Below are 24636 nucleotides of genomic sequence, written 5' to 3' on the forward strand. Positions count from 1 at the left end.
ATACAGTTCAGAAACATGAAGGAAGAGAGGCAGCCGTGGGTACAAAAATTGTAGACACTGAAGTAAAAGACAGAAACATGCAGTCCTCACCACTATAATATCTAAGCATATTGAGCTAAGTAGCTTGTGTCCTTCTGCAGACCATACTTGGTGCTAATAAAAACTCTGCCTACTAGTTACAAATCTCTATTGCTTACATAATCTAAAGAAAACTTGTGTAGATTGTTTCAAATATACATGTGGAATTTGCCAAGGTTTAAAATAATAGATTTTTGTTTTAAAGGAAGAATAAAGAATCTCTTTTTCCTTTTCCTTCCTTTTTAAAAAAGGGTCATGAAACTAGTGCCTTGTTAATACTGGAGAAGATTACAGATAGAAATCTCATCAATGCCACCAATGCAGCCTTGCAGACGTAAGTCGAGCTTCATATAGCACTGAAAATCTGTTATTGAAGAAACTATATTTAGGTGAATGTAGTGGAGTGGGAGCAGGGAGATTATGGGGGAGAGTGCTCACTAAATATTTTTTGTGTGATAATTGGCAATATATGAGCTTAATCTATACGATGTTTTAAGAAATGGTCTTCATGGAAACATTCGGCAAAGGGCAAGGCAGAACAGAAATATTAACAGTAAACAAAAGTAGCAATAATTTACAGGTCACAAGGCAGGAGAATAGTAATCATGCTGGCTTAAAACAAGGGACAGAAAAAGGATGCTTTGCTAGTTACTGACACAGTTACTGTACTCTGATTCATGTTTGCTTGGAATAGGATAAGAGTTCACAAAAAAATTACAGGTTACATGAGAACCAAAGAACTGCTTAGTCTCACACCATATAGATTCTGTATTTACACCAAGGTTGGCTAACCTTTGGTCCTTCAGATATTGCCAGACTATATCTCCCACCCTCTCTGTATTGTAGTAATAGATTAATTCTACAGATACATAACAAGCTACTTACAAAGATTTAAACATGCTCAAATGTTTGGATATCACTTTTTCTACTCTAGAAATTGAAATGGCTTGCTTTAATATGTATATAATTACCTCTTCACAGGGATAGAAATGAAAATACTAATATAATCAGACAGTAATCTTTGCATGCATTTTTAATGTGTTTGTTGTAAGATTTGTGGGTGGTTGTCTCTGCAGACCTTTGCATGTTGCTGCTCGAAATGGATTAACGGTTGTAGTTCAAGAACTTCTAGGAAAAGGAGCAAGTGTACTTGCCGTTGATGAAAATGGTAAGTAAATTTAAACAGGGTAAAGTTGAATCAAAAGAGCCTGCATAGCACTTCCTTTTCCAGCAGAAGAAGCTGGTATTCAAAGGTATGCTGCTTCTGGGCATCTATTGGGGTCTATTTTCCATGAATTTGTTTAATGCCATTTTAACAAGCCATCTAAATCAGCGGTCACCTGGTTCGCCTGCAATGCTAAACCATGGTTTAGCGTTATGTGTTGCTGTTCACCTTGGGCTTGCGTGCTCCCCACCTTCTTCCCACTGCAGTTAGTTACAAGGAGATTGGAAGGTTCAATATTAGATTAGCCACAGTTAAGCATTATATCCAAACCTTAAAGTGCAGCTAATTGCTGAGAATTAACCACATTTCTAAACTGTGGTTTGCAGTTGACTTGTTTCCATTCAGCACAGTCTGGATGTCACAAAAGTTGTGGCTAGTCTAAAACAGAAGCTGCGCTAGATCAGGGGGGTGGCACACTAACTCAGAGTCCCATCGCACAAATGGAAACCCATTCCCACTTGGCAGATGGACACAGCTGTCTGTCACCCACATAATCCAGTTTTTAATTAGTACAATTGTACTTTGGTTCTTGAATGCCTTGTGACTCGAACCTTTTGGCTCCCGAACACTGCAAACCCGGAAGTGAGTGTTCCAGTTTGCGAACATTCTTTGGAACCCAAACGTCTGACGCGGCTTCCGATTGAGTGCAGGAAACTCCTGCAGCCAATTGGAAGCTGTGCCTTGGTTTTCAAACGTTTTCGGAAGTTGAACGGACTTCCGGAATGGATTCCGTTCGAGAACCCAATGTACAACTGTATAGCATAACAAAATCGTACTTTGCTGCTGTACCAAGTGAATAGACTTTGATATCTGAAATTTTGGGTGTGTCTTGAACTAAAATTTATGATTTTATTCTGACTCTAGGTTATACACCAGCTTTGGCCTGTGCTCCCAATAAGGATGTTGCTGATTGCCTAGCTCTCATTCTGGCCACAATGATGCCTGTTTCGTCAAGCACCACGCTACCTTCCCTTACTTTCAATGCCATTAATCATTACACCAACACCTCAAAAACTGTCACCTTTGACTCCTTGCCTATTATCAGGAGTGAACATAGTTCTTACTGTAGTTTCAACAACATTGGCAGGGAAGATGGCTACCCATATACGGAAGAAGATGAACTTAATGACTCGGATTCTGAAACCTATTAAGAAGCTTCCTTGGAGGTCAGAAGACGAACTCACTTGCTGAATTTCAAGATTGTGTTGTTGGAGAAAGCAGTTTCTGAATATAAAAAAAGGGACACCCAGAAGAGGGGGTTTTTTTTAAACAAACATGGGTGCACATGAAACATTTGTGCAACTTCCCAAAGGCTTTTAAAAGCAGGTTATGCAAAGGAAGTGCTCCAAATCCATGGTGCAAAAGAAAAGAAAAATTACACAAAATGTTATTTAATTGCAGCGTACTAGGTTGTCCATGGTGCCATGAAGAATCCTAAAAAAGGCTGTGCACCATTGTCTGTCTAAATGAATAAACAAGTTATACAACAAAGAAGACAATAGATTTAAATCTTACCAAGATCATTTTTAAGGCAATAATTGAGTTTGGTACAGAAGGCGTTGTTTGTGCAGCAAATTGCCAAAGGACCAAATGAATAACTTAGACTTTTTTTAATTTAAAAAAAAAACTTTTTTTGAAAAGTTGAATAGGTTAAATAAGTAATAGTCTTAACCAACCCCTAAATTACTTCTGACAATTAATGTTAGATTTGGTTTTAAATGTCTTATTTGTTTTTAATCACCTAACAGCCTCCCAACACAGTTAAATGTACCATGGGGGGGGGGGGACTTAATTTTCAGTTTTGTTTCTCTGAGAGGAAATGAAAAGGAACTTGTCACAATCTTATAGTAGTGAAGCTGTACTGGCTTAACCAGGAGTAGTCAGGGTGAAACTTGTACAGTAGTATAATAAAAGGGAGATGAGACAGCGATGCAGTATTTATTGCACAGCTTACTTTTACGAAAATAAATCTGTTTTAAATATATATTTTTATTCAAAATACAGGAATGGTAATTATCTGGATGAGCAAAACTGCATCAAAAATGAGAATTGTAAAATCCTGACACCCTGCTAGGCTGCCTTAGGGAAATGGCATTTTCTACAGCTTGCCCAGTCTTCTACATCATATACAATGACATGAGATTTGTGCCTCTATGATGTATATAATTTTTTTAATTAAAAAAAAAAAACACCTAAGCTTTCATGGCACAGGATGTGACTGGGGGATGGTTAAAATGGTTTCCCTCTCATCAAAAAGGTACAGTGATGAATCTTTGGAAATGTATTCCAAGTCCTTCAGCTAGAGTTACAGCTTGCCTTGAGTTTGTCTAATTTATAGCAGGCTACTGTAAAAAAAATGAATAAACTGAAAAATGGAATACATTTCTCGATCCTAAAATGAAATTTGTTAAAATAGAGGTATTTACTTTATTTGGTTCTGCTTTAATTGAAAAGTAACATTTTTAATTATAACTTGCTTATGTACATGCAAGAACATATTCTTGCATGTTGAGGTAAAACACAAATGACTTGCTATAAACTGACCCCAACCTTCTTTTATCCTTTTTGTATTGTGAAACTGGAAACCTTAATGCCATTGTAAATTATCAGCTTGTTTTCTGAACATAGTGTGGAAACACAGGACAGTATTTTGATCTATTTGATAATTTTGTGGGTTTTTGAAGAATTAATGAGCATGTACATATAAATAGCGACTGCTTGAATACTGTATTTACCTGCACTCTTTGAGTACATCAAGATTCCTGTGTATATTTTACAGAGTATAATAAAACCCAGATGTGAGAGTTGTATTTAATGAATAATCTGTGTATCTATGTGGGATAATTGTTAATTCCTTAAAGGGCTTCTCTTCATTGAATACCTCAGATTTATAAATCCTATTCTACAAAACCTTTTTGGTCCTGTTGATTCTAAAGCAAAGATCAATCATTCAGATAACTAAGCTATCTTCCGGAGGCCTTTTGATCATTGATCATATGCATTATTACTGTTGGGTAATTTGAAAAGCCTGGGGCCTTTGCTTTTCCATATCGTTCTTCTTAATGTGCTGTGGCATTGCATAAAATAGAATGGATGGCTTACTAATTGATCGAAAGGACTGTTAATTCCACCAGAACTTGGTAGCATTAGCCCTCTAGCTGTGAAATAGCTGGATATTGTCCGCCTGAAAGTTGTTGGTAAGCCTCTCTTTCCTAGTGTAGGTAACTTGCTGTTGCTGTGAGTGATGCTGACATGCTACAACAGCAAATAACAGTGCTTTTATTTATACATTTGTTTTGCATTTACTCATAAATCAAATTAGCGTTACATTTGACATTTCTCGTTTTCTCAAGTTCATTCTTTTAGGCAGGAAAAAAAAAGATGAAGTGCAAGGTAAAACTGTTGTTTTTATAAATATCTTTCACACTGAAGTCCTTTAAAACTTCTGACGTTTTTTGGGGGGTGGGGTTCTGTTATTGAAAGTAGAATTAGAACACATCACTTAATACAGTATCTTATTATTAATATAGTGACATATTATTCTGCAACATCCTTTTTGTTCACTATAAAAGTCCTTTCTACTTGGTATTAGTATTATTTAAATTTGTATACTGCCCTTCATCTGGCGATCTCAGGGCAGTTCACAAGTGTTTAAACTATCCATACTGGATGCAAAGACCCAGCATGGGTTTCTCAGAAACAAGTCATGACAGACAAGTCTCATTTCTTTTCTTTTTTTATAAGAGTTACGAGCTTGGTAGATCAGAAGACTACTGTGGACATAGTGTATATTAAGTTTAGTAAGGCTTTTGACAAAGTCCCCTAGAATATTCTTACAGATAAGCTGGTAAAATGTGGGCTGGGTGGGACAACATTTAGGGAGGAAGAACCAGCTCCACAAATATAAGATGGGCGACAACTAGCTTGCCAGTAGTACATGTGAGAAGGATCTTGGGGTCTTAGTAGACCACAAGCTTAACATGAGTCAATGGTGTGATGCAGCAGCAAAGAAAGCTAATGCTATTCTAGGCTGCATCAACAGAAGTATAGTATAGTGTCCAGATCAGTGGAAGTAATAGTACTGCTATATTCTGCCTTGGTCGGATCATACCTGGAGAACTGTGTCCAGTTCTGGGTATCACAATTTAAGGAGGATATTGACAAGCGAGAGCATGTGCAGAGGTGGTAGCCCAAGGTGATCAAGGGTTTGGAAACCAAGCTTTATGAGGAACAGTTGAGGCAGCTGGATTTGTTTTAGCCTGGAAAAGCAGAGACTGAGAGGCGATATCACAGCCATCTTCAAATATCTAAAGGGCTGTCGCATGGAAGATGGAGTGAGCTTGTTTTCTGTTCTGGAAGAGAGGACCTGAACCAATGGATTCAAGTTACAAGAAAGGAGATTCCAGCTAAATATCAGGAAGAACTTTCTGACAGTAAGAGCTGCTTGACAGCAGAACAGAGGTGGTGGACTCCCCTTCATTGGATTTTTTAAGCAGAGGTTGGATGGCCATCTGTCCTGGATGCTTCCTGCATTGCATGTGGTTGGACTAGATTGACACTTAGGGGTCCCTTCTAACTCTATGATTTTATGTGACAACAGGCACCTAGTTGTATGTGACGAGTCTAGTGTGATGTCAGAGCCAAGAACAAACCCTTTTGAGATCAGCCAAAATTTGTGGACCCTTGGAATTGATAAAGAACCTTTATGAATTCATGCAACCTAAAATTACTTTTCAGGTATACACAGTTCAAGAACTCCATTGGACAATAATCTCCTTTTATTAAGCAAGCTCCTGAATCATTCATTTTGGCATGTGACTTTTGGTTGCACCAAATGCTTGTTTTAGTCCTTCTCATACCATCGTCCATATAAACCGGCCGTTATTAAGCCAGAAGATGCTCCCTTTTTCTGCATGACATAGTGGTTCTTTTCCCACCCCAGATAGTCCGCAAAGTCCAGAGTGATGCCAGACTTCAGCAAGAGAGGGAAGACAAAAGCAGTGCTGAAATTCCCTTGCAGCTGAAAATCTATCCGTTCAGTAGCCTTTGTGACTTCCTGCCCGCAACTCGTATAGTCGAGGGTGCCGCACTTCACTAACGCACAAGCCTGTACATAGTATGTTCCATGAACTGTATGAAGGCCATCAAATACTCCTAAAGCATAGAGTTCCTTTGATACAAACAGTCTCTGGTAACTTAAGGAACAGCACAGAGTATTGAAACAGACCTGGATCTCTCCTTCAGCTTCCATTATGGGCATAAAAGTGAAATTGTCATACATCATTTCGCCATGAAATATAGGTGGAGCTTCCTGGGCTCCTTTCTCAGCTTTTTCACAGTGGGCTTCTTGATCCTCCTTACGACAAATCTGATGGTCCATAGGGGAGTTTGAAAAACTCGTTCGCATGTTATTGTTGGTTTCACGCCCTGATGTAATAGGGATTTGGGCCACTATAAGCTTCCCTTTATCATTCTCCATGTTATAATAAATGAATGATTCCGATGGTGTATATATACCACTCCCTGTCATACCCAGGTCAGGACGGTGGATATTCGCTGCCAAAAGATTGATGTTGAAAGCAACTGAAAATGCTTGTTGAAATTCTACAGCAGACAGCAGCGGAAGCTGGTTCATCCATGCAGTAGGATACACAGCCTGTTTTAAATTGTATTCCTTGATAAGCTTCACAGTTGGCTCATAGAACAGGATGTCAAAGCAAGTGAAAACTCCAAATTTGCCTGCAAAAGGCGTATTAAAAACAGTGTAATCTACCTCTGGCGGAGTATCAAAGGCACGTTCAAAATACAGATTTTGTTTTCGGTATCTGGCTATGAGTGTACCACTGTCACTAAATATGACATTCGTGTTAAAGTGGTATCTCCCGTCTGGTGGGCAGCGGTGATCACTGTGATTGCAGGGCTGCTTGGTTCCTAAGTTTACCACTAAAAACACTTGATTCTTCAGTGCCATACAGCTGAGTCGGTGCAGAACCTAGGGGGCAAAAAAGTAAATACATATTCTGTTGCATCAATCGATATAAGCATTGAGCAGTCCTCTATTAATTGGCTGTTGGATCAAACACAAATTAAGCATGTATACTTGTATATATGATCCCCCCCCTTTATAATGGTTCCCTATGAAAAGATGTTCACTGCTTGTGAAAGATGTAGTCTTGAACATCTCTACTCAGAAGTAAGTGTGCAGAGATGACTGAAGCCTTCAGTGGTCATTTCCTGATTTTGGCAATATGTTTTGGACTTATCTCCAAAACATTAAATCACTGTGCTGAAACTTCTCTATTCATTAATTACCTCAGAATGCTATTGTTAGAGGGACTGTAATAATGAGAAATGAAAAGCACTGCATTTTTTTTTTTAGTTAAATAAATTTTAAGTGGCTGACAGATCTAATTTTGGCACCACCGGAAGAGGCAGCATCTCTCTCTTTAGGTTGTATTCAGGAAAGCCATTCTGCAAGTGCAACAACTTCCATTTGTGCAATGCAACTTTGGTCTCTCCTTCCTTCACAGAGCCCCCTCTGCATCTGCTCTGGGTCCCCCACCAAGCAGATTTGGGGAGGGAACAGGTGGAAGGGAGAGAGGATGTTCTGCTGCACATGGGGAAGTTGTTCCACTCATGCAATGACTTCATTGGACTCAACCTTGTGACAGTAGACACTCTTGGTTTTTTTTTTAAAGTAGGGAATTTTTTATCAAATGCAAATTGGAGGAAATCTAAAAAGATTATTAGTTTTTTTATTCAACTGATTTTGAAAGAAAATGCAACATTTGGAACACTTAAAAACTTGAAACTTTATAAGATCCTGCATATTCTGTCAGCAATATAATTGACACCACGGCTGTACACATCTCTGTTTACTAGTAAGCCTCGTTTGGTTAGAGCAGGGTGCTGATAATGTCAAGGTTGTGGGTTCGATCCCCATATGGGCCAGCTGCATTGCAGGGGGTTGGACTAGATGATCCTCAGGGTCCCTACAACTCTACAATTCTATGACACTATGGGTTCAATGGGACTTACGCCAAATAAGCATGTGTAGGATTTCAACCTAAGAAAGCTATCTTCTTATCAATTCAGCTTATTCTAGCAGGGGTGAGCGTTACACAAAAAATCACCTTCTGTGGGGTAAACCAAACCAAACCCATATGTAACATTTGCAGCTATGTGCTTCATGATCTGTAGGCTATACACATTCTGATCGAATGTACCAACTGTACATTTTGACAGCACCCTGTCACCTGTTTGAAGAAACTGAATCCAGGTCCAGCTCAGGAAGTGATCAACGCTGCCACAGCTGACAGAGTTGTCTGTGATCCTTGCGTAGTGCACCATACAGAATTTCTTCTGCTGCACACAAAAGACCTAAGGCTTGTGTGGAGTCAGGATAGATTTTCCAGAATTATAACGATCTAAACCACAAATTTCTTGAAAATCATATTATACTTACTCATAACAGTTGTCTAGCTTAGAATAAGAAAGTTGGGTTTTGTTTGTTGTTTTTAATGGAAACCTACATATGTAGTTTGAATGTACAAAACATTGTTCTGTTTAGAAACTCTTGTGTTAGCTCCAAATACATTCTAAATCTTCAGGGGAAAACGTGTTATAGCATTTCCATCTTAACTTAGTTGCAGCTCTCTGCAAAAAGTAAATGTGCTTGTGCTTGGTACCTGTAGCAGGTAGGAGATCTATTAACAGCCAAATGTAGTTAAGTGATAGAAATCAGTGGGTGTGCATTTACAGAAATTGGCAGTTTGATTGCATTTACGTTAACCTTAACTTTATAGTTAGAGATTGAAATTGACTGTAAACAAAAATGCCTTGAGATGCAGTGCCAATATTGCATCAGGCAGTGTGACAGAAAGCACTAGTGAAATAGAGCAGCAAAATATCACTAAGGAACAGAGTGTCACTATATATATTCCACTAAAGCAAAGAATATCCAGTTTTTTCCAGTTCTGCAACAGTTATAACAGATACCTCTGTGTCATTGAACAAGTATTCTTCTTTGCATGGATTCCATGTCACAGAGTCAGGGTATGGAATGAAATCCAAGTAAGGATAAATAGAAGTCCTGGTGAAGTTGAAGCCCTGAATTCCATCTTCAGGAAAGACAATTATCTGTGCTCCCTGATAGCAAACAAAAATAAAATAAAGACAGCTTTCAGTCAGAATAAAAAAAAAAAGGAAAGGTGCCTTGAAATCTCTTTAAGAAGACTTAAACGCTTGTGCAGATTGAATTAATCTCATTCAAGTGTTACTGATAATCAAAACACACAAGAACACTGTGTTACTTCCATTTAAATTGTGTTCTTTTTTAAAGATAGTTGTAAGACCTTGAACCTACTACAGTACTATGAATTAGAAGATCATATGTGGCTTTATGGTGGAAATGAGGGAATTGCCACAATACGCTCTCCAGTTTCTTTTTGGCTAAAATCCAAAAACTTCTTGCCCAGAAGCAATTTCTCCAAAGCTTTGGGGATTTACACCAGAACTGTTTGGAAGTGTGAAATGATTCAACTAGATTGGAAGGAAACATAGCGTTTAGACACAGACAGCTGTATCATATGCAGATTTTAAAGGGGATCCTTGCCTTCTTGAAGCAGTGTGGTGGCTGCTTTAACATGGTGCTAGAGCCTACACCACACCACACGAGTAACTGTGTGCTGGATTCACTGGGTTAGGGAAACCTTCAATTGCAGGTGCAGGGCATCCAAGGAGGATGTATGTTAGGGGTCCCCAACTTTCTTTAGGCTCGTGTGCCCATTTGGAAATTTGAAACTTGGGGGCACTGCTGCAATAGTCAATATGTATGTTGCTCAGAAAAACTGATCAAAAGGCAGAGATTAGGTCTGAGCCTCAGCTAGCAAACCACCTACTTGCCCCCATAAAGAGGTAAAGAGACCCCTGACCATTAGGTCCAGTTGTGACCGACTCTGGGGTTGCAGTGCTCATCTCGCTTTATTGGCCGAGAGAGCCAGCATACAGCTTCCGGGTCATGTGGCCAGCATGACTAAGCAGCTTCTGGCGAACCAGAGCAGCGAACAGAAACGCCGTTTACCTTCCCGCCGGAGCGGTACCTATTTATCTACTTGCACTGGCATGCTTTTGAACTGCTAGGTTGGCAGGAGCAGGGACCAAGGAACGGGAGCTCACCCCGTCGCGGGGATTCGAACCGCCGACCATCTGATCAGCAAGTCCTAGGCTCTGTGGTTTAACCCACAGTGCCACCCGTGCATAAAGCACAACAAAATGCCCATTTCACAGAAGTAAAACCGGGAAGGCAACTCAGTGATGCTCAGATACTTCAAAGGTAAGCACCTTCACAGGGGAAAGTATGAGTGCATCCTGTTCAAATCATCACATTCTCAGTCAATCTAAAAATTAAAAAGCTAAGATAAGATGCTGTATCTTCAACATCCTAGTAGGTTATTCACTAATAGTCGCAAAAGAAAAGCCATTATAGAAGAAAAACACAGGAGCTCCGTGACTCTGGAAGAACTTGCTCAAGGTTCTGTTTCATCCAGAACCTCCAATACAGTATATATGCCTACAAAAGCTCCTATAACAATAAACTAATTAATCTCTTAGGCACATGTTACTTAAAATGTTTGCAAGGTGATGAATTATCATGGTACCTGTTTAACAGCAGCAATTACTTGCTCTTCGTAAATGTCTAGGTTTCTGTTCATCAGCTGTAATGCAGACCGTCGACTGGTAATAGCTGTTGGATTGGGATTCAGGATGACATGATGTTCGTACACAGCAGCAATGTAATGTCCTCTGTGAACATCTGCGGAGAGAACTTGGAAGCAGACCAGGACAAGTATGCAGCAGCTGCCCAAAGTGATGTCTGCCATGAATCTAAATGGAAAAAAACACTTATTTATGTGGAACATACTTGAGTAAAATCATAGAGTTGGAATGATGGTTTGCATATCTTTAGCTCAATGCCCTGCCCAGTGGATGATCTACAATGCAGCTGCAGCATCAGTGACAGATGTCACTGATGTCCAGGACGGTGGTACCTTGGGTTACATACGCTTCAGGTTGCAGACTCCACTAACCCATAAATGGTACCTCAGGTTAAGAACTTTGCTTCAGGATGAGAACAGAAATCATGCTCTGGCGGCGTGGCAACAGCAGGAGGCCCCATTAGTTAAAGTGGTACTTCAGGTTAAGAACAGTTTCAGGTTAAGAACAGACCTCCAGAACAAATTAAGTACTTAACATGAGGTACCACTGTATCACCTTATATGCCTCTGGTGAAAGAGATCTCTTAAGATTGAGATGAAATCGAAGCCTGAAATTTCTACCCATGGGTTCAGCTCCTGCCCTCTGGAACAACAAATAACATGCTGTCTTTCAGATATTTGTATATTGAAAGCAGTTAGAATTTAATCTTGTCCAGGACACATATACACCGTTTTTCTAAGCATTCTTCATCAGACTTAGTTTCCAGATCCTCACCAGGTCACCCTCCAGTCACATTCCAGTTTGCCATTGTCCTTTTTAGAAAGTGGTGCCTGGAATTGGACACGGTACCCCAAACCAACAAGACAAGAAGATGCATTGTAAGCTTCTAATGTGTATTGCTCCTACCATAGTGAACTGAGAGCAGAGTGATGAGATCCACTTGTAATACTCAAACTGGGCATTACAATTGCTAGATTGCATGCCCCCCCTTTTTTTACAGGACGGTCCATAAATATTAGCACCTATTATATAAGGACCCCTGACCGTTAGGTCCAGTCGTGGACGACTCTGGAGTTGCAGCGCTCATCTCGCTTTACAGGCCAAGGGAGCCAGCATACAGCTTCTGGGTCATGTGGCCAGCATAACTAAGCCGCTTCTGGCAAACCAGAGCAGCACACGGAAATGGTGTTTACCTTCCCGCCGAAGCGGTACCTATTTATCTACTTGCACTTTGACGTGCTTTTGAACTGCTAGGTTGGCAGGAGCAGGAACTGAGCAACGGGAGCTCACCCCGTCGCGGGGATTCGAACCGCTGACCTTCTGATTGGCAAGTCCTAGGCTCTGTGGTTTAACCCACAGCGCCACCCGCGTCCCTCTGACCTATTATATACTAATTGATAAAAATGTGAATAAGTCATGTTGGAGCTATTCCGCTTCTGGGAGAGGATAGCACCTACAGTAGATAATTTAACTATCTCTAGGTAATACTGTCACAAGTGTTAAAGCAGACCCCAACACTGTATATGTTCTGATAAAAGGGCAAAGTTAGAATCATAGAATTGTCGAGTTGGAGGGGACTATGGGGGTCATCTAGTCCAACCCCCTGCAATGCAGGAATATCTTGCCTAACATGGGGCTCAAACCCACGACCCTAAGTCATGCTCTACCAACTGAGCTATCCCAGCAATCGCACTTTATTTTGGAAACAGTCCGCCCCTCCTTGAAATGTCCTCTTTTAGTAATTTACAAGCGCATCCTGCCATTTCTTAAGAGACGATTCAATTGCAAACAGTTTTTAAGACAGATCCATTCTACAGCTCCAACTGCTTTTTGATAGGTGGTGTCTATTTAAATGATGCACACTGTGTTTGGGGTGTGCACAGGGGTTTGTGGAGTTCTAATTCTTGCAGCAAGAACTTACAAAAGCAAAGCTTACAAAAATATGTTATAATTACTGTCTATTACATAGACTCTGTGATGAAGCGTAAGCTGAATCAGTTTGTGCTTATTTTGAGTGATAGATTTCATTTAAAAAATCCTAGCTGATATGAAAAGAGCTAAGTACTGAGCTAAGTATTTTTTTTACTTATAACTTTGAATATTCCAGTAGCATCTGACCTGCCAGTTTGATTTTACCCCCTCCCCACCACTGCAAAGTATTATTAATTAATTTTTTTTGGTGGATGTTTTTAGTTGATGGCCGTATTTACTCTTTGTTGTTTTATATGTATTACTGGTTTGTTTATTTTAAAATATATATATATTGTCTTAGTGTTAGCCACTTTGCTTTCTCTTTGAAGACAAAGTGGGATACAATTTAAAGCAAATACTGTTGTATCAACACTTACCCTGTCAAATCCAATACTGTATAGAACGTACAAGTGTAAATGCAGTTCTACAAGTTGCAAATCTGCACCAACTCACAATATAGTTGCTAAATCACGATTATGTTACTAGAAGCGTTTGCCTTGTTACTGTACAACAAATAATTTCAAGCTAATGCCAAAATTATAATGGACCTAGCTTGTTTTGAACATTAAAATACGTTCCAACAACTTAACTTTGCTGACTCCCAAGGTGGCAGGTTATTTGGCACCCAGCAAGTAAAGTCTAAAGCACCATCATCTCTGAAGACAATTAATGTGACACATTCTGCAAAAGATGTCGAGGGTTCTGGACATGAGGCTGCTGATACCAGCTTTTCCTGACAAGCCCCAAAATGGAGGCAGGGAAGGTGGGAGGGAATGAAAAGTATGCAGGAGTCAGCATTACTTATACTGCAATGTGCAAAAGATGTTCCTTGAACAATGAAATAGTTCCTTGTAGAACAAACAAGGCCTGAAGCAGTAGCCTGGTGATTATTAAGAGGATCTGTCAAACAAGTTGGAGAGGTAGAGGTCAGCTTCAGATGTGCTTGGAGAGACTGACAGTCTTGACCCATCTCATTTTCGCTTTAGGCTCCAGTTTGGGACCAGATCGGCCTTGGTCACCTTGACTCCTTAGTGTCAAATCTCAGATCCCGAACGCCTCCATTTTGGAACGTTTTGGCTCCCAAATGCCCAAAATCCAGAAGTAAATGCTCTGGTTTTTGAATGTTTTTCAGAAGCCGGACATCCGACACGGCTTCTGCTTGAGTGCAGGAAGCTCCTGCAACCAACTGGAAGCTGCACCTCGGTTGTTGAACATTTCAGAAGCCGAACGGGCTTCCGGAATGGATTATGTTTGACAACCAAGGTTTGACTGTACAGTAGTACCTCGGGTTACATACGCTTCAGGTTACAGACTCCGCTAACCCAGAAATTGTGCTTCAGGTTAAGAACTTTGCTTCAGGATGAGAACAGAAATCGTGCTCCGGCGGCGCGGCAGCAGCAGGAGGCCCCACTAGCTAAAGTGGTGCTTCAGGTTAAGAACAGTTTCAGGTTAAGAACAGACCTCCAGAACGAATTAAATACTTAACCCGAGGGACCACTGTACAGGGTTTTTCTTTTTCCATCCAGAACTCAACTCAGTTCTGGCACTTCTCAGATGGACACCATTGCCATTATAAGAGAACAAGGGAGGCTTTCCTGGTGAGCTCCTCTTTTCTACAAAAATAGCACTGACTCATTACATCCTCCAGGAGAGAAACAGCGGGAGCACGACCTGGTTGATTTTCTTGGCCATCTAAACAGTTTTGGATAATGTTAACCATGGTTCCAGAACATGGCAATGTTTGACTACATAACTGTTCATTCATGGGGTCCTTCAAAGTTCCAACTTGGGTTGGAGGAGGGGAGATCTCCCCTTCCCACACCATCTTCAGTCACTTTGGGAGGAGGAGGAAAGATGTCAGCTCTCTCCTCTGGTCTTCCTCTGGAGTTCATAGCCTTTGTGGAGGCTGGTGAGGGCTTCGACCAGCTGAAGGGGGAGGATGAACAAGAGAAGGTTGTGACTGAACTGCCGCTAGAACAGGACGATGCATTCTTGTCACCTAGAACCAGGCAGCACCTTTGCAAATGGGAGCAGATCCACTCACCCCAGCAGAAAATGTGCTTGGAATTTTGGCATTCTCACAAGGCAAGGGAATCCTTTGAGTGTGTGTGTGTGTCATACCTTGTCTTTTAAAGCTTGGCAGTAGGGGTGTGAGAACTTCTTGGGACACCTTTGTTGCTTCTGAACTTCTCACTCCTGAATTGTGCTGATGAGCTTGTGCTATTACTTGCCTGAATTAATATCTCTTGCTTATAAGCAAGAGCCTCTGGCCGCATGCGTTGGACAATAGCCAGGACAGTGCCCACCGTTAAAAGCACCAATTGTTCATGCATTTCTGTTTGAGAAATTATGTCGGTTATCAGATTCTGTACGAGAGTTGGAAAGCTGAGAGCATCAGTTGCCTCGGGAAGCCAGCAGTCAGTCACTGCAAAATGGATAGATATAAACGGTGTGCATTTGGCACAGTCCATCAAGCCGTTTTGCAGCCTCTTGCATGTCAATAGAGTTAGCTCAAACACCATTGACACAAATGGAGGTTAAGTGGCAGCTGCAGTGGTGGCTGCTTGTCCCAGAAAGGTCATAGTGTTTAGCACAGAGAGTCATGTCAAAATTCCAAGGGCAAAAAATAACTGGAAAAGAATAAATATGCTGCAATCAAGATTCAATTTAAAAGGGATCCGAAAAGCTTTATGTTAGCAAAGGCAGAACGTTTTGATACATGAATATCGACAAACTAAGTAATAAAGTTTTGCCTTACAAAGAGAGCTGTAAAGATAGCAGCACATCAGTACACCCAAGTCAAACTGAAACGCCCTTTTAAAACAATCTGTCCAGAAAAACATTTTATCAATGCATGTCATTGTGCTTTGTTGTTCTTTACTAGGTGTCAGCAAACTTTTTCAGCAGGGGGTGGTGCACTGTCCCTCAGACCTTTTGGGGGGCCGAACTATACTTTTGGGAGGAAAATAAATGAAGGAATTCCTATGCCCCACAAATAACCCAGAGATGCATTTTAAATAAAAGCACACATTCTACTCATGTAAAAACACACTGATTCCCAAACTGTCTGTGGGCCGGATTTAGAAGGCGATTGGGCCAGATCTGGCCCCCGGGCCTTAGTTTGCCTACCCTTGTTCTTTACTATTGAACTATGTTCAACTCCATCAACTTTTACCACTGAAGCATGGGAAATCCTGGAATATAATTCTAAAAGGGATTTGGGAAGTGAACTAAAACCTGGTGCTATTACTAGCATTTGGCCCTTGGAAGTTTCCCAGTTATACAAAAAAAAAAAAAAAGACCCTGCGTAGGATCAAAGGCACGGACAAATACCCAACATCCAATCCTGCAGGATAATTTTATGTTGCGTGCAAAACAGTAATACAGAAACGTATGTGTGTATGTTGCTAAGTTAACACCCATGGATGCAGCAATATTCCTTTCATCAGCTTTGCCTTTGTTTGCTTTCATTAGCAGATAAGAAAAATGAAGCTGATTTTTAGGGATAGGAAAGCATATATTCCTGTATGGTCCTCTTATATGCAACTCCACTGAAAAAAAGTATTGTGGAGGATACAGAAATGTGGGAGATTTGCAGCCAAACCTAACAAAGATAGTTAGAACATGAAGGGTTTAAGGATCAGTTAAGGCTCAGTGAAAGGGACGAGGTAAGACTTGTTTCCTGTTCTTTTCTCTGCCCACCCCTGCGTTCTCTCTCAGCATTGCAAACAAGGCAGCAAACGTATCTGAATTTCTACCCAAGAACATTTACCTGGATTTTATTTGCTGCTAAGGACAATGCATGCCTGTAAGTAAAATATATTTTAAACTTACTTTAGTGTGTGATCTGTTTCTTTGCACCAGGATTAAAAGGAAGCCAGCTGCCTCAAGTAGCTAGAATGTTTTAAAAGGCTTAAAAGCCTGTTCATAGGCTTCACTAAATCTGTCTAATGATGGGATTTAAACTCTGCTACTGGAACTATTTATTTGCAAGCCCTGCATTTTGAAGAACAGGCACAAGCCATTTTTCTTTTGTTTGCTAGCCGATACATGTGGGTCTGTAGAGGATTAAATATAATTAATATATCCTCTTAGCAATACCCACTTCAACCTCCATGTGGGATGGGCAAATGGATCCCTTTTGGACTACTATAAAGCAATGGATATTGTTATCCCTGCAATAATACCAGTGCCCATTCTCCAGCTATTGGTGCCATATTCCTTTCCAAGCAAAATTACAAGAGCAGACCAAATACAAAACAAGTCTGGTCTTTTGTGTCTGACAAAGGCCAGATCCAGATTATCTAGATTCTAGAGCAGGATAGTTCAGCCTCTGTAACAGTGGTGAATAGCCGGAGCTTTGCCAATTGCATATTAAACATGTCTGACAAAGGACCAGGCATCTGGCCATTTTGGCTTCTAATAATGTGATGTCGCTGATGGGTAATAATATGAAATATTTTTCTGTCTGAGCTAAAATCTGATTCAAGTCTTACTTTAGGACCTGGTAAAGTCACATGATTAAAAAAACCAAAACTTAAAAACCAATGTGATAAAATTCTGTTAAGAGTGATTTTGTAAAATAAGTGATCTCCTAGTGGCGTTGACGTATCAGAAACACAAATGTACAAATCCACCCTAAGACTGGGCATGTTCCTCTTATCCTGTGACAAAACATTCTGCATGAGAACACAAAAAACAAAGAAGACTGTGTTCTTGTTCACAGACAAACTGTAAATGGTAAATGGCTTCTCATTCTGAAGCCAACTCCCAACGGGAAACCGAAATGAGCTTTGCCTGCGCTCTAGGAATGAAAACTAGTTCTCCTTAAACTCCTTCCTCTCCCCCCGCATGCAGCCCACACATGCCCTTTAGAGGGTCTCCAACCACTTACTTTCTAACTAGACTGCAGTCTGAGGTTACTAGAAACAAATGCTTGTAATAAAACATTTTTGTACTCATTCTCTCTGCAAAGTTCTGTACTACAGAAGTAACACAGAATACTTGTCTCCTGAGATCTTCAAGAAAAGCTTCTTTTAATGCCCCTATCATTTGGAGTGTATATTGGGGGAAAGAGCCTACTTGATGGTGGCACCCCATAATGAAATGCTCTCCCCAGGGAGGCTTGCCTGACACCGATCTTGATGTCACTTCAATACCAAGCAAATACCTTCTTGTTTTACCAGATTCTTTAATCAGCAATACATTTATTTTATGTTGCTTGGTTTGGTTTTTAATTCCACTGGCTGCTCTAATATTTTGGTGTTTTACTGTTTCTGTTTTAATGTGTTTCACTGTCTTTTTAACTTTTTGTAAGCTGCCCTGAGAACCTGTGGGGAGCTTAGGCCATAAGCCTTAGAACCTTCTGACATAAATTGATCAACATACATACATACCGGTACATACATGCATGAACAGGCTGGGATCCGAATCCCTTATTTAAGCACACCAGGGTCTCTTTTCTTTGATCTGCAGACTCGCACACAATATTATAAGCAGCTTTCAAAAGTCCCTTCAGTTTCAAAGGGTTTTGCCACATGGTTATTATTCAATAAAAAGAAGCCTAAAACCCCTTGGACACGCAGAACCAGTGCTTTTTTTCTGGGGGAACGCAGGGGTACACATATCCCTAAACCATAGCTGTCAAGTGTCCCTTATTTGAAGGGACAGTCCCTTATTCCAGCGCCATGTCCCGCTGCTGTCCCTTATTGATGGATGTCCCTTAAATGTCCCTTACATGATGTCCCTTAAATTTCAAAGGAAGCAGCTCCTCTCCCTCCCTCCCTGCCGGCCAGGGAGGAGGGAGGCTCCAACTGTGTTGCTTGGCTGTGTTGCTCACCCAATAAGAAGTCGAAGAACGACTGGGGGGTGGAGCTTGCATGCCTTGTGTGTGGCTAGTTAATGCAAGCTGAGGGGGTTTTTGAATGCTGGACACCAATTTTTGCATGTGCTGCTGCAAACTTTGCAGTGCAAAGCCAGGCCGGGGAGCCATCTTAAGTTGAGGCTGCATAGGCCTTGTGGTGCATGTGATTCAGATTCTATTCAGTTGAACCTCTGATTACAAAGTTGGTTGGACAGTGTTCTCGAAGCTACCCAGCATGAGTTTGACCAGACTGCAGGAGGACAGGAAGACTGGAGTGCCTGGAAAAGGTGAGGCTGTAGGTCCCTTATTTTGGCTGCTGGTCCCTTATTTTCAAATCTGTAAGTTGACAGCTATGCCCTAAACATTTTGTGAATCTAAGTTTGGCCTCATTGAGGGGCAGTATTTCAATATGAACAGGGAAATGAGAGTACCCCTAAACATTTTTTTTAAGGAAAAAAGCACTGTGCAGATATAAACATATGTTCCTATGAATCCCAGGCATAATATTCTACAACACGGCCTTGGAAAATGGCAGTGCTACCTATCTATACCACACCCATGCATTTATTCATGATTGCTACATAATTTTCATAATGCAGAACAGACAAAAACAGAATGCTACACCTTGAAATGTACTGAAATAATAGACTGGCTTCTCCAGTTTTTAAGTGTCGTCATATCTAGAACTAATTTGCAAGAAAGTTGTGAGAGCTTCGTGGGGAAACTTCAGTTTCTCACATTCTCTGGCTGCTGGTGCAGCTGTTGAAAGGCAAGATACAGATGGAGAAGATGTAATTCTTATCACTAGGAATCTTACACAGTGGTTTAGATAGATAGCTTGCCCATTTAAAATATCCCTTTTCAAGTCAGTTTTTTTTTAATTAAAATAAGAAAAGCTGTAGTTCAAGAATAGACCATGTGCATGCAGAAGGTCCCAGTTTCAACCACTGACATCTCCAGGTAGGGCTAGCTGGGAGATCCACCTGTCTGAAATCCTGGAGAACTGCTTGCTGTCAGTCAGTGTAGACAGCACTAAACTAGAAGGACCCAATGGTCTAATTTGGGATTATTCAGCTTCCTATGTTAAAAACGGTACCAAGTTTAACAAAGAGGCACCTGATAATATAATTATTTCCAAAAAAAAATAAGAATAAAAAATCCAGCTTTTCGAGGTCAGGCGGCTTCTCAAAGCAATTTGCAGTAGCATTAAAACATTTATAAAAAAAACCCAAACCCATTCGATAAAAACCTGCAATGGAGAAAACATCTATAAAAGCTAAATAAAAACTTGAAATTGATAAGAGCAAGGAGTGCAGTCCCCCTTCTCCACTACAAAGCGCAACATGTGTGTTGTTATATGACTGGGAAAACATCCCGAGTTGCTGCTAATTTTTCACAGCAGACACATTACACAACTACGGTATATAGCACAGGAACACCCATTAAAGCCATTAACTTCTTATCCTTTTGCTGCCGGTGAAGACCTTCTTCTTCCAACAGGTTTTGGGGACCTGGCCGCTTTTAATGAGGGGGCTGGTGTTTTTGTTTATTGTCTTATATTTTAATAGCATGCATGTGCATATACACACACACATACGTGTGTATATATGCGCATATATACGTGCGCGCGCGCGCGCGCGCGCGCACACACACACACACACATATATATATACACACACACACACACACACACACACACATATTACAGTTCTATGAATGTTTGTTTTTAACGATTGATTTTATTTGTTCTTATTTTATCTGCAATCCGCCTCGACTCCCTGTCAGGTAAATAAGCAAAAAACCTCAGTTACAGATAGTTATTTACCTGTCAGTTATTTACCTGTCAGGTAAATAAGCAAAAAACCTCAGCCACGCATCTGCCTTCCGTGTTCCCAATTTGCGGGCTCGGATTGGCTAAGCAAGAGGCCAATCGAGAGCCTTTCTTCGTAGCGTTCCACCCCCCCTCCCCCCGCCCAACCCTTCTCCATCAGAGTGCGGGGTGGTTGGAGGCGGGCTGCTCCAACGGCTCCGCCCATTTAACGTCCCCCACCTATTAGCTAGGCTCGAAGCCTTTTCCTATTGAACAGCGGCGCGCGTCAATCACGCGGTTAGCGCTTCCCTCATTGGCCGATGGAGCCGTACCTCAGCGTGGTTTAAAGGTAGCCTGCAGTTTGTCTCTCCCTTTCCTCGGGAAAAGACGGTTGTGGAAGCGATGGCTCCGGCAGGGCAGGAAGAAGAATGTGTCAGCGGGGCTCAGGTCATCGCGGAAGCGCTGAAGATGCAAGTAAGAAACGCTCTTGGGTGACCCTTGAACCCCGGCAGCCAACCCGGAAATATTACGTGTTTCCTACGGAGAGCGGGAAGGAGCATTTCTTTCGAAAAAGCGTAGTTTTACGTGAAGGGTTCTAGTCCCTGTCGAGGACGTGTAGCCCAAAATGTATCTGAAGGCAATCCTGTTTAGGGAAGTTTTTAATGTTTTATCGTGTTTTTCATAAAATATTCTTTTGGGAGCAGCCCAGAGTGGCCGGGGTATAAATAAATTATTATTATTTCCCAATATGCAGTGCCAAAATATAAGATATAAAACAAAACCTACCTACAGCAACAGTGTTTTGTGTTGTGTAGGCTCCTATTTGTTATGTGCAAATGGCTTTAGATACCTATTAGGTCCATAAATTACCATACAGCATATATTCAACCTGAAAAAGAGTGCCAATTTGTTGACAAAGGACAGTTGGACATAAAAAGGACCCCATTACCTTCAGTAGCTTAGCGCCTCATCAATGGGGGAACGAAACAGCAACAGGAGAGCCCCAGGCTTGGTCGTGGATGGTTTAAAATTTCAACAAGTCTTCTTACTCTCGTTTTTAAGGAGCTGTTACTACTCTCACCTGCTTCTTGCGTTCTCAGCAGGTACCTGTCGAGCTGCTGTGCTGCCTGCAGTGTAGGCTGTGTAGGTTTGGCTCTCGTTACACAAGAAGGTGGAGGGAGGATAAAAAGAATTAGTTAATCCTGGAAGGCATCCAGGATTAGTGGACTTAGGTGAAAGATCACAGCATGCCAGGAGAATCAATAGCAGAGTGGCAAAGAGCACGGGACGCCCCATGTCTGCCTGCCCTTTCGCCTCCAGTTGAAAAGGTTCTTGTAGGCGGAGATGGGGCACAGATCCCTGCCTGGAAACTCCTGGATAAAGCATTGTAGACAATATTAGGCAAGACAAAACCTTTTGACCTGGTATGAAGCAGCTTCTTTTTTAATTTTTTCTTTGGACAAAGTAATAATCATAAATAATAAGAATAAAAATGTGCATCCCACCACTGAGACTATTTTATTGTAACTATCCAACCTCCCAAAATTTCAGCACCTCCTGTGATGGATCGACCCATTTCCGTTTTAACAGTACAAATTCTACAAACACCCTCCGTATGTCCTTAGAACAGGCTTCCTCAACCTCTGCCCTCCAGATATTTTGAGACTTCAATTCCTATAATCCCTGACCAGTGGTCCTGCTAGCTAGGGATCATGGGAGTTGTAGGCCAAAAACATCCAGAGGGCTGAGGTTGAGGAGGCCAGCCTTAGAATAATTTCTCCTGCATATTCCTCATCTTACCTTAATGGCACATTAATTTATCGTTAATAGCTATATCCCGCACCTCTTTATACCATTCTTCTATTTTATATCCCGCTTGTCCCTTCCACTTCCTAGCTATAACAATTCATGCAATGATATTCCCACATCATCAAGGACCCAGTAATCAACCATTAACTAAAGCTTGAGTAAAATCAAATTATAAATGATGTTCCAGATAATGCTTCAAAAAAGAAGACATTTTTGTTAACAAGGCTTCCCTCTTATGCCTGTTGGTAGAAAGGCCGTTGCTTAATAAGTTAATCATTATACGCAATCGCTTCAGCAGAATAAGTTCCCTTAGCTCAGAGTTTATTGTCCTTTGAAAGTATCACATTGTCAGCAACCTGGGCATGCATGTGTAACTGCTTTCAGCGAACTGTGCTTTAGCTGACTTGGCTTCCTTCATATGGCCTTGTCTTCCTTTTGGTGGCCCAGATCACCTGGATGACATTGTACAAGCCAGAAAGGTACATACTGGCAGTAAAAACTAATATTATGTACAAGTTTAGCATATATTGGCATATCATACATAATAGCTGCATTCAGGAAGAATACCAAATTGTGGCTTGGAGCTACACGAGCAAGCTTTGAGAAGCCTTGGGTCCTTTCACAATTTCCTCATAAACCATAATGGCTAAACCTACTTTTTTGTCCACGCAAGGATTCCAAACCAAGATTCACTGTGTGATCACTCAGATGAGCATTTCTTTTGTATAAAGAACATCCATATGCTGATCATCAGCTATGTTGCCTAAATTTCTGGCAACCCCACGTACTGTTTTACTGAAGATGAGAATAATCTACTTCATACAACATCTGGAAAGCTTTTTGTGCTGTTTCCGTAGGAAACTGGGTGGCTGCATGTATTAGCTCAGGGGTTGGCATTTTTTTTTTAAGCAGCGGGCCAGTCCACTGTCCCTCAGACCTTGTGGCGGGCCAGAGAAGTGGCACGGGGGGAGGGGGGCTGGAAGAAGAGGCGAGGGGGACAAGTAGTTCCCCCCCCCAGCCCCAACCACTGTGCTTACCTTCCCAGGGGCTGCTGCCACCACCGCCGCTGCTGCTTTTGCTCGTGGGTAGGCAGAGCGAGCTCGTCCACTCTGCTCTCTGGCCCACAGGAGACCTAGGCAGCGACAGTGACAGGAGAAAGAGGCCGAGCGGCGGTGGCTCTACCAATCGAACACCATGCCTGGTTTACCTCATCGTGGCGCTGGGACATCTCTGCCCATCAAACGCCACTGAGGTAAACCAGGTGTGGCGTTTAAGTGGCAGAGCCACTGCCGCTTGGCCTCTTCCTCCCGTCCCCGTCGCTGGGAGTCTCGGCTTTGCGGCGGGTTCTGGCTTCCTGGCACGGCCCTGATTTAGGACCCAGGTGGGCCTGATTTGGCCCGGGGGCCGTAGCTTGCCGACCCCTGTTTTAGCTGCTCAAGTGGTGTAGTGGTTAAGAGTGGTAGACTCGTAATCTGGGGAACTGGGTTCGCTTCCCCGCTCCTCGACATGCAGCTGCTGGGTGACCTTGGGCCAGTCACACTTCTCTGAAGTCTCTCAGCCCCACTCACCTCACAGAGTGTTTGTTGTGGGGGAGGAAGGGAAAGGAGAATGTTAGCCGCTTTGAGATTCCTTCGGGTAGTGATAAAGCGGGATATCAAATTCAAACTCCTCCTCCTCCTCCTCCTCCTCCTCCTCCTCCTTCTCCTCCTCCTCCTTCTTCTTCTTCTTCTTCTTCTTCTTCTTCTTCTTCTTCTTCTTCTTCTTCTTCTTCTTCTCAGCTCTCCTTGGTCATGCATTCATACACCAGGAGTAGCTAACATGGTGCATTCCAGATGTTGCACCAACTCCCATCATTCTTGACCACTGCTCATGCTGACTGTGGCTGATGGAAGTCCAAAACAGCTGGAGAGCACCACACTGGCTATGCCTAGTGTAGACACACACACACAATGTGTTAATCAGCCATCATATCCTAGGGTAGCTGTAACAATTCTAGTGATCATGATGTCTCTTTATCCGGGCAACCACATGGGAACACAGTTGTTGTTTACACGTTCCTCATTCACAAACCTTATTTGTCCCCATTCTTGCATATCTGGGACTGTGTTTGTAGTAAAAAAATGTGTGAACTACCCAGAATGTCCATAAATATACATTTTATTA

At 41.6% G+C, this 24636-nt stretch overlaps 3 protein-coding genes across 5 annotated transcripts in view; 2 read left to right on the top strand and 1 right to left on the bottom strand.

Annotated features, from left to right (window-relative positions):
• The window catches only part of ANKRD28 (ankyrin repeat domain 28), an 84137-nt gene extending 80024 nt beyond the window's left edge, over positions 1–4113 (top strand). For both annotated transcript variants that reach the window (XM_083577682.1, XM_083577681.1), the window contains exons 26-28: positions 330–412; positions 1155–1246; positions 2168–4113. In XM_083577682.1, the coding sequence (XP_083433808.1) occupies positions 330–412; positions 1155–1246; positions 2168–2454 (462 nt within the window). In that variant the 3' untranslated portion in view covers positions 2455–4113. The remainder of the gene's footprint in view (positions 1–329; positions 413–1154; positions 1247–2167) is intronic.
• Positions 4114–6059: 1946 nt separating this feature from the next.
• On the bottom strand, positions 6060–21136 carry BTD (biotinidase). The gene is made up of 4 exons (XM_083578108.1): positions 20997–21136; positions 10963–11188; positions 9302–9451; positions 6060–7295 (listed from the first exon to the last, which is right to left on the bottom strand). The coding sequence occupies exons 2-4, from the start codon at positions 11182–11184 to the stop codon at positions 6147–6149; spliced, it is 1521 nt and encodes a 506-aa protein (XP_083434234.1). The 5' UTR covers positions 11185–11188; positions 20997–21136; the 3' UTR covers positions 6060–6146.
• Positions 21013–24636, top strand: part of HACL1 (2-hydroxyacyl-CoA lyase 1) — a 28344-nt gene continuing 24720 nt past the window's right edge. For both annotated transcript variants that reach the window (XM_083578056.1, XM_083578057.1), the window contains exon 1: positions 21013–21138. In XM_083578056.1, coding sequence (XP_083434182.1) covers positions 21067–21138 — 72 coding nt within the window. In that variant the 5' untranslated portion in view covers positions 21013–21066. The remainder of the gene's footprint in view (positions 21139–24636) is intronic.

Source organism: Podarcis filfolensis (assembly GCF_964270895.1).
Source record: "Podarcis filfolensis genome assembly, chromosome: 12".
In the NCBI taxonomy this organism is placed as follows: Eukaryota; Metazoa; Chordata; class Lepidosauria; order Squamata; family Lacertidae; genus Podarcis; species Podarcis filfolensis.

Coding starts and splice junctions, on each gene's coding strand:
- BTD (XM_083578108.1), bottom strand. CDS start 11,184: ATGGCAGACATCACTTTGGGCAGCTGCTGCATACTTGTCCTGGTCTGC. Junction 9,452..10,962: donor TAATTGCTGCTGTTAAACAG/GTACCATGATAA, acceptor GTTTGCTATCAG/GGAGCACAGATAATTGTCTT. Junction 7,296..9,301: donor ACTTGTTCAATGACACAGAG/GTATCTGTTATA, acceptor TTTGCCCCCTAG/GTTCTGCACCGACTCAGCTG.